Raw genomic sequence first — 9,391 nt, 5'->3', positions numbered from 1 at the left:
AGAGCAAATGCTTCGCCCGTCCCGAGTTAGGCGTCGGAGCGCACGTCACTTCCGTTCCCATGGCGTCACCCCAGAAGCCCTCGCGGCCAGGGCCTCGGCCGGAAGCTGACCACCCCGGGACGGAAGGGGCGGTGCCGGAAGCCCTTTGCCACAACTGCGCCACGTCCGACGAGGTGGTGGATGTGACGCTGACGGTCTCCGTTACTGTGGCAGGCACGATGGCGGACTGGGCTCGGGGTGAGCGCGGGGAAACGAAACCGGATGGCTATGGGGCCGGCCGTGGCCGACGCCACCGCCCTCAGGAGCCGCCCTGCCTCTCTGGGAGCCCTGGGCGGTAGATCAGCCGCGCCGTGCGGGGGTCGTCAGGGCCCTGCGGGGGCTCCCGTCCGGCTGCTCTGCGAAGCGGTCCGCAACGCCCGCAGTTGTTTCTCCGTCCGTTCCCCTCGAGGTCGTTCAGCCCCGGGCCACCCGGTCGACAGGGCCCCGGGAACTAGCCCTTGGGCGTGGCGGCTGCGGCCCCCAAGCTGTCCCCCAGTGCCCGGGAGCGTCGTGCATTTGCTCTCTGGGAGCTCTTCTCATCTGCCCGATGGGGTGCCGGAGCTCGCCTCGCAGGGCTGTTGTGGCCGTTAAGGAATGAACAAATTGGAAGTGGTTGGTGGGACCCTGATATTCCTTCCTTTGAATCTATCTGTACACGTCAATGCGTCCTTGGGCTGCGCCCCCATTAAATGGGTCCCGTTGAGGCGTCTGGCCTGCGGCAAACTTGCAGTCCTAATTTGGGGGAGGCGGTTCTCACCCGCGTGGTGTGACGAGTCTGGATCACCCGGCCCAGCCCTAGCGCTAGGCCATATCTCAGCAAGCATCAAGCTCTGGGTCTCTGGGCCCTGGGTGAGCGGCCATAGGCCCCGCCCTCGGAGTCGACCTCAGCCGCGATTTTGGGTGTTTGGGAGCTTTGATCGGCTTTTTCCTCCGTGGTTAATTTGTCACTTCTCAAGGACCAGTGTACAAGTCGTCCCTGAAAGGGCCTTCCTTCTACTCTTCACCCCCTGGTGCTCGTCCTGCGTCTTCCTAGGTCCATACTGGAATTTACAGGGGTTTTTTTTTTGAGAGCAGGTCATGTATACACTGATGGCGACGTCCTCAAAGCAATGGTACAGGTTCTGTCACAGTATGAGAAAGTGCTGGTTAGACTAAATCAAACCCTTTGGGTGTGTGTGTGTTTGAGGGAGCCTGCCTGTCCTGGCGTGGACGCGTACGCATACATTGTCATTCATGCAGTCTGTCAGGTGTATCAGGGCTGAAGTGTGTCCAGGCCCCCAGATGTCTGACTGGGCCAGGTGGGATGGACTGAGAACCCTGAGGCCACAAAGGCCTGACAGGCAGAGCTGAAAGGCAGTGCTTGTGGATGGATGCACCCCACCAGCGTCTTTCTTTTCATAGCTCAGAGCTCTGGCACTGTGGAGGAGATTCTAGACCGGGAGAACAAGAGGATGGCCGACAGCCTGGCCTCCAAGGTCACCAGGCTCAAATCGGTTAGTGGTGGGCCCCCTTTTACCTCCAACTGGTGCCCTGGAATGTGGATCAGAAGGAGGGTGGAGGCCCAGAAGGGTTTCAGGTAGTTCCCATCCTTGTCCCATCCGTGGCAGTGCTTACCTGTGTGGGGCCTGAGTGATACCTGGATCTCCTGACCTTGGCTGATGGCACTGTGTGGCAGAGTGGGCAGGATCTGCTGGTCTTGGGGGGATGTCTAGGGTGTCTGCCCTGGCCTGACCCTGCCCCTTCTGTGTCCTGACCAGCTGGCCCTGGACATCGACAGAGACACGGAGGACCAAAATCGGTACCTGGATGGCATGGTAAGGGCCTGCATCGTGCGTGAGTGTCATCAGCTCTGCCCTGTACCACCTGCAGTGTGGGCCCCAGCATACCCTGCAGCACCCACACGTGGGCCATGGAAGCACCGCTCCCATGTAACCAAGTCGGATTGCTCCCTCAGGACTCGGACTTCACAAGCATGACAGGCCTGCTCACGGGGAGCGTGAAGCGCTTTTCCACAATGGCACAATCTGGGCGAGACAACCGGAAGCTTCTGTGCAGTATGGCCATGGGCTTGATTGTGGCTTTCTTCATCCTCTCCTACCTCCTATCGAGGGCAAGGACATGAGCTAGTGGGAGCTGGCTTCTGTGGATGCCCAGGAAAACCAGGGCCTTCCCTTGCCTGGTGTCCTGGACTCCAGAGGACCTACCAGCGAAATATGTCTTTGAAATGATGTTTGTGACTTAGGAATCTTCTTGTGTGGCTGGAAGCCCACATTTATCTGACCCGACAAACTCATGTTGGCTGTTGCCATGGGTTCAAGGGGCTCTTTCTCTTGGGGAAACCGAGGTCCAAGAGGTCCAGCCCCCTTTACCACCCTGGTGCCAGAGATGCCAGCAGAGCCAGGTCTGAGCAGAGTAGCTGGGAATGCTGATGGGGCTACCTGAGGCCAACAGCCCTTCTCCTGCCCTTGGGGCTCTGACATCTCAAGCCTCCTTTGCCTCATTCTTGTTCGCATGAGGACATGTCTGGTGCCTGAAGTACTTGGAGCTGACGCAGGATGGGGTATGGCCGTGAATCTCAAATCAGTGCCATCTTCTCCAACCCAGAGTCCTTGACCCAGAGATGGGGGCTACTCTTGGCCAGGGCTGTGGAGTGCGGGTTGGCCAGTGCTGGGGGTCTCTCTGCTAGGTCTCTGTGCCTGCCCTGCAGCCCCCCAGTGAAGCCACACCCTCGGGGAAGGGGAGAGGCTGTGGATGGAGGAGTGTACTGGGGCTCTGGCTGGAGACACCAGGCCTGCACTTCAGACCTCACAGCCATGTATCTGGGAGAAGAAACACCAAGGCTCAGCGTCTACCCAGCACCGTAGATATATTTCTGGGAGATGTCCAGAAAGGCTCATCTGGCATTTCAGAGTCAGGCAGGGTCGGGGGGGCCTTTTTGGGTTAAGACAGGAGGCTTTTCCACAAAGGATTCTTTTCATAGGATCCATAGGTCATTGCCTGAGGGTCACTGGTCAGTTCTCCTTCCACCAAGGCTGCCGCCACGTGCGCCTCACCTTGCTATGAGGGAGCTCTGAACCCCCACTGTCCCCAGCCTCTGCACACTGCCGTCCCCGCCCACCTCTCCCTGGGCCCTCACGGCCCACTTGGCTGGCCTGCTCACAGGAACTGAACTGCAGACCTAGTTGGACCAGCGGCTTCTTGTCACCCTACAGTGAGAGCCTGTCTGCACCTGAAGCACTTGAAAGCACCGGCTGTCCGCTGTGTGTCCTCAGGCCTCGCTCCCATCTTCTGCCTCCCACTGGGAACTAGCAGCTCACTGCCCACCGACGCGCTCTCACCACAAGCACCACACATGAGCCATGGCTCCCACAGCCCGCCCAGCCCTGGCCGTGGCCCTCTTCCCCCTCCTCCCGGCCCTCCCTCCTCTCCTTGTCCGCACGCCCTGCTCTTCCCTGCACTCACGGGCTTCCCTCACGCTGGCCGGCCCCTCAGCCTCCTGGAGGCGGGGGATCCAACTCTACAGCAAGGCAGTGAGGCGCACCTGCGTGCACCTGGGGCTTTGCTGTTTCCACCTCATCCTTGACTCCTCGGCAGGTCCCGTGGTCCTGCTCGCAGCCATGTCCCTGGGCTCCGGCTGTGGGCCAGCCATCTGCTCAACTTGTATTAAGCCTCACCACAGGGGCCTGTCCGTGGTCACCAGACCCCATAGCTCCTGCCTGGGTGGTGTCTCCATCTGGCAGCCATGGGCACCACAGACACCTGAACCCGAGCTCCGTGTCCCCCACCTTGTCCTGGGCCCGTGCCAACCTCAGTTCCTGAGAGCCTGGCTCAGCCGTGCCAGCACACCACACCCAAGGATGCCGCTGTGCCGTGCCCCTCCTGCTGATGCAGTCGGCAGGGTAGGTCTGAGCCTCGGGGGGCCTTGAGAACCACATGCACTGCCGCAGGCCTCGGGGGGCTCGTGCTCTCCACCTCCGCAGCTCTCTGCAGCCCTTCCAGCTCTTCTGCGGTCTGGGTTTGGATGCCTTTTTGACTTACTCTTTTGCTTCTCATTCTTGTGTATTAGGATGAACTCTGAAGGGGGCGTGAAGGGGTCCCGCAGGGCCTGCACCCTCTTGCTCAGCCCTGTACATTCAGCACCTGATCCTGGGTTGCGGATGTTGATGCTTGAGGCCAGTAAAACAAAAGGGCCTTGGCCCAGCCTGTGCCACATGAGGATGAACGCCAGGCTCTACCCGTCATTGTGGACAGGACACTGACAATAACAGTGGAATAAACAGCTCTGTGATGATGCAAACACAGTGTTTGGCGTCCTCATTTGGGGGCTTTAATAGAGTTTTGTCTGGAACTGACCCTGACCCACAGACTGGCTGTGGGCACTGTTGGTAGACCCCACTTCCTTCCCTGTCTGGTTTTTCCGGGTCCCTGCACGGCTCACGCGTCCCTGCTTGTAGGGACTACCAAGGCTCACTACTTCTGCTGCTCGACTTGATCCCCAAGTTCCTGTAACTCAAATGGGGATGATGATAGAATTGCTTCAACAATTAAATGATAAGCAGATGCTCGGACAGCATGACACGGTCACAGCTGAGGCAGTCCCACGGGGTGACAGGGCCACCTGCCCCGGAGTCCTCGCAACCTCCCCGAGGCTGAGGCGGAATCCAGACCCCACTCCTCAGGCCTGGCCTTGGACTCCAGGGCGGCCTCTGGAAGTGCCCCTCAGGCCCTGCTCACCGCCCTTCCCTGCCTGTGTCCTGCTGTGCTGCCCATGTTGGCTCTGATGTGTAACATCACCTAGAACTCAGGTCGCCATTGCCTGTGTCTGCTCTGGCGTGTCAGGGCCTCGGCTGGGAGATGGGAGGCTGGGCTGCCATCACCTGAGGCTCGCTCGGGTCTGCAGGTCAGTGTTGCCGTGAGCTTGGGGCCCGCTGGGCTGGATGCCACACGTGGCCTCACTGTGTGGCCTCCTCGCAGCGTGGTGCCTGGAGAAGGTGAGCAGGGTGGGGGGCGTGTGGCCGAAGCTGTTTCCGTGGTGTGTTATGCCCTCTCCATGGAAGTCACAGCGGCATTTTATTCAGGGCGGTTCCAGGCTCTGACCCAGATCTGAGGGAGGGACAAGACCCCATCTCTCCGCGGGGAGCATCAGTCACGCAGGGGGAAGACCGTGTGGGAGGGGATGGATGCACGTACGAGCGCGGGGAGTGTACAGCAACGTGGAGGGCAGGCGGGCAGGGTGTCTGGCGCCCTCTCCACTCAGACCCTGGTCCTGGAAGCCAGGATGGGACCCAACACGGCTGGCACTGACGGCCCAGGGGGCTCCTTTCTGGAAAAGCTTGCTCTTCCCCCAAGACAAGCCCGATGCTAATAGAATCCTGTTTATTAAATATCTGGGCAGAGCAGGAAACAATATAACAAATGGGAAAGTGGCACAGAAAAAGTAGCTGCTCGTAATTGTCCAAATGCGCACGCTGCCCTGCAGGGCCAGGCAGCTGCAGCCCAGCTGGTAGAAGAGGCCTCCTGAGCCTGTGGCCGAGGAGCCTGCTGTGGGAACGTGGTGGGCAGAGGCTCTGGGTGACGGGGGGGGGCAGGGCTAGTCCACATCCACAACCAGGGGTGTCATGTAGTCAGAATGCTTGATGCCGAAGGTGACGATGGGGGCGCAGTACTTGGTCACTGTCACCTAGGAGAGGAGAGGCTGTGGGAGGAGCCACCCTGCCCCCACCCACAGGCCTTGCCCTTCTGGGGCTCCTGAGTCTCAGCCTGAGCTGACCAGCCAAAGGCCACGCTGCCAGGTTGGAGCAAAGAGCCGGTAGCAGTGAGCACTCAGTGTTGGCTGTCACTACTGCCTGGGGATTCCGAGCCTGTCCTCTGGGGAGAAGGACCGGGTGCTGGAGGCGCACAGCACTCTGGGGGTGCATGGCCCCCGTGCCCCTTGCAGGCTCCCAGTGGCCCCCTGCCCCATCCCCTCTGGGCTGTCACTCCCACCTCCCCCCGACCCCCCACCCCCGTGGGCTGGGCACCTCTCAGACCTTCTCAGGACTGTGGGCTCCTGGTCCTGGCTTGAGGGTCTTATCCCCTGGGGGTTCCACCCGGGCCGCCATGGTGTACTGTGGAGCCTTGAACCTAGTCACCCGCATGTCAGTCTGGTGGTAGGCGGCAGGACCTGGGGTCTGGGAGGCAAGAGAGGCTCTGATAGTCTCAGCTTCACAGGGCACGTGACCCCAGAGGGCAGGGGGTCAACAGTGGACAGTGGGTTGCAGGCCCTGGGTCACTGCGTGTCTGTGTGTCAGGGCTGCTTCTACTACCCTTCTCCCAACAGTAGTCACTCTGTGGGGACATCCCCAGTGCTGTGGGGCCCCATCTCAGCGATGTCGCCGCTCAGCTTTGGCCTCATCGTGGCAGTGACACCAGTGTGTGCCACCCCCAGGCTTGCCCTCTCCGTGTGTGAGAGGCTCCATCCCGGCTGGGACGCTGCCCTGTGGGACTTGGGGACCAGGGGCTGTGTTGTGCTGGCGAGGCCTGCCGTGCTGTGAAGCCACCTCGCCAGGCTTCCCGGGCACCTCAGGCTCCTGGGCACACGTTCACCTCAGGGTCTTTGACCCCGGGTGCTGTGCTCACCTTCCCTGCTCAACCCTCCCGAGCACTGGAATGTGACCTGTGGAGATGCAGGTGGTGCCAGGCACCGAGGACGGAGGGTGTAGGGGCGTCACAGGAGTGAGGCCAGGCTGGCGGCTCCTGGGCCATCTCCTGGGGGAGAGGCGGCCTTCTGCCCCAGCTGGGGAGGGGGGGCCCTTGCCTTGTGCAGGTCGTCGCTGAAGCTGCCCAGCTTGCTGCGGCCTTTGATGGAGAAGGAGGGCTGCGTGACCTTGCCAACCGTGTGGGGCCCCATCACCACGGGCAGCATGTAGGCGCCGGGACCTGTGCGGTGCACGGGCACTGAGCTTCAGGCTGGACTGTAGTCCTCACCCGGGATCCCTGCTGCTTCCTTCCCTGGGGTTTGCTGCCTCCAGCCGGCAGGCTGCCCTGCCTCACCACCCCCACCCGGGGCCCAACTGCGCCAGCTGGGGGCTGTCGGGACTGCCCAGGACCTGGGGTGCTGTCCACTCGGAAGGTCTTGGACCGGGCAGAAATGGAGTGGCTGGGCGCCGAGTCGAATATGTGCTTGGTAGACTTCTCTGGAAAGTAGTCACCTGGGGGAGGAGGGAGCAGAGGGGGTGCCAGGAGGGGACGGGCCACACAGGTGGGTGCCTGGCCTGGCTCGGAGGCTCGAGGAGCCCCTGACGTCCCAGGCACGGGGCCTCTGAGCCCAACATGATGGCGACCAGCATTGGTCGGGGGTGTCCGGGCAGAAGCCCTGGTGCAGAGGCAGGAGACAGGCCACCTGAGGACGGAGGGAGGGTCTGACGTGGACCTGGAGTTGGGACTTGGCCAAAAGGCCCAGGTCTGAGCCAGGATTGGGGGTCTTAGAGGCTGCACAGGGTCAGCGACTGCCCCGCCCAGGCCTGATGTCCCCTCACGTGGGGAAGATGGGTCAGGTGGGGGGTGCCTCCCCAGGATGTGCAGGGCCAGCAGCTGCGCTACGAGGTGCTGCAGCCGGGCCGGGGTCACTCACTGGGGCCAGGGGTCAGCGTGATCTTCGTGCGGTAGCGCCCCAGGATGGAGTAGGCAGGGCCGAGGTCCTTGCCAGTCCTCAGTACCTTGGGGTTCACGCTGTGGCGGGGCCCTGGGGAGCAGTTCTCTGCCAGGAGCATGGGAGCCCCACGGAAGCTGTAGGCTGGTGCGCGCAGCTTGGTGGGCGTGTGCTTCACAAAGCCTGTGGGGCAGCGGCTCTGAGCGGCCTGGAGCAGACCCTGCCCTTCCTCCCAGCCGACTGGCCCCAGAAGGGTCAATGGGCTTGGAGTTAGGGATGAACCCCAGGCCTCCCCGGGCCCACCGCACTCCTGGCTCCGGCCTCCCACCCCTCCCCTCCCAGGCCCCCAGGGGCTTACCTGTGGTGGGTGGAATCAGGTACTTGGGCCCAGGGCTGCTGTAGAGGGCCACGATAGGCCCCCGGGGCCGGTGGGGCCTCCAGGTGCCCACCCACACCTCCTTGGCCATGGCCGGCTCTGTCCACGGATGGGAGGGTGACCAGGTGCTGGAGGCACCCCCCGATCCTTGCTCCTACTGATAGTAGAACTGCAGCTACAGCCGCCCTGGTGGGGTCTCAGGCTGGAGCCTGGGCCAAGGCAGTGGGTTGCCTGTCCCTGTCCCTGACCAGCCCCCAAGAGGAGGGGCATCAGGCCCCTGTGGGCAAGCCCTCTCTGACCACCCCTCACTGGCTCACTGGCAGGTTCCTCCTCCCCAGGAAACCCTGGTGCAACTGGGCCAGCACAGTGGGCACAGGTGGGGAACACCCTGGGTGAGGCTGTGCGTGGGGTGGGGTGGGGCCTTTACCTCTCCAGTCCAGGAGTGGCACTCAGAGCAATCTATGGACCCAGCCACCTCAGAGGTGGTCCTGTCACGCCAGCCTCGCTGCCAGGGAGTTCGCGAAAAAGGAGCACGGAGAGGAGGGCCTCTCCCCTGTTCTCCCTGCTGGGTGCTGAGAACTGGGAGGGGTCCTGGCCCCCGAGCTCTAGAATGTGGTTCTGTGGGAGGCGGGTTCTAGATCACTGTCTGTATGATGAGACAATGACCTCTGCTCAAAGGATCCCCCTCCCTAGGCATGGCTCAGGCCCAGGACTTGGCTTTTCATTGTGGTGGGCGGGCAGAGGCCCCGAGGGCAGCAAAGAGGAGGGTGAGGTCCCAGGCAGGGACAGCATGGCCGTGGGACCCGGAGCCGGTGTGGCCAAGGAGCAGTGTGTGAGGGCAGAGCTGACCTTGTTTAGCCCTGCCCCTGGCAGGGACGTCTGATCTGAGGAGACAGGCATGGGGGCCCTGGGGTGCAGGCTGAGGTGGGGTCTGCACTGGCTGCAGGGGGTGGGGGGCAGTCAGCATGGGGAGCAGCTGCTCTCCCATGGGGCTCTCCTGAGACTCTGCCCTCCGTCGGGCCCCCTGGGTGTCCCTGTGAGCAGGTGCACCTTTTCTGCTCTTAAGGAGTCCTGCTTGGGTCTGTGCCCCTTCCAGTCAGACTGTTTCCTTGGGTGACTTGGGGAGAAAGATTGCTCTCAGCCCCGGACCCGAGCCACCGTGTCTGTGGTGTGTGCTTGTGCGCACGTGCGCGCACCCAGCCCGACCACCTCCTCTCTCTGGGGCTCTTTCCCCTCCCTGCTCTGAGTCCCTGATGCTGCCTCCCTCTGCTGCCTCTGCAGGCCTCCCTGCATCCTCCCGTCTGCCTGTCTTGTTCTATCCACCTTGGATGGGTTGGCGGGCCTGC

The 9,391-nt window shown here is 62.3% G+C and overlaps 2 protein-coding genes across 5 annotated transcripts; one reads left to right on the top strand and one right to left on the bottom strand.

Moving 5' to 3' along the window:
* The first annotated feature begins 15 nt into the window (after positions 1 to 15).
* On the top strand, positions 16 to 4,336 carry BET1L (Bet1 golgi vesicular membrane trafficking protein like). Of its 4 annotated transcripts, XR_008999120.1 has the most exons (5): positions 16 to 237; positions 1,441 to 1,532; positions 1,797 to 1,853; positions 3,634 to 3,938; positions 4,106 to 4,336. XR_008999120.1 is itself a non-coding variant. In XM_036927135.2 (4 exons), the coding sequence occupies exons 1-4, from the start codon at positions 60 to 62 to the stop codon at positions 3,856 to 3,858; spliced, it is 552 nt and encodes a 183-aa protein (XP_036783030.2). In that variant the 5' UTR covers positions 16 to 59; the 3' UTR covers positions 3,859 to 4,336. The 4 variants fall into 4 exon arrangements, 3 of the variants coding, with proteins under 3 accessions (XP_036783030.2, XP_036783031.2, XP_036783032.2); XM_036927135.2 differs by having other exon boundaries at positions 3,634 to 4,336; XM_036927136.2 differs by lacking the exons at positions 3,634 to 3,938; positions 4,106 to 4,336 and adding an exon at positions 1,994 to 2,267 and having other exon boundaries at positions 96 to 237.
* A 115-nt stretch (positions 4,337 to 4,451) lies between these two features.
* Positions 4,452 to 9,375, bottom strand: CIMAP1A (ciliary microtubule associated protein 1A). The gene is made up of 6 exons (XM_036927139.2): positions 8,028 to 9,375; positions 7,652 to 7,852; positions 7,128 to 7,229; positions 6,836 to 6,957; positions 6,069 to 6,209; positions 4,452 to 5,719 (listed from the first exon to the last, which is right to left on the bottom strand). The coding sequence occupies exons 1-6, from the start codon at positions 8,134 to 8,136 to the stop codon at positions 5,630 to 5,632; spliced, it is 765 nt and encodes a 254-aa protein (XP_036783034.2). The 5' UTR covers positions 8,137 to 9,375; the 3' UTR covers positions 4,452 to 5,629.
* Between the last annotated feature and the right edge of the window lie 16 nt (positions 9,376 to 9,391).

Source organism: Manis pentadactyla, chromosome 9 (assembly GCF_030020395.1).
Source record: "Manis pentadactyla isolate mManPen7 chromosome 9, mManPen7.hap1, whole genome shotgun sequence".
NCBI lineage: Eukaryota > Metazoa > Chordata > Mammalia > Pholidota > Manidae > Manis > Manis pentadactyla.
This window is presented reverse-complemented; position numbering and strand designations above follow the sequence as displayed.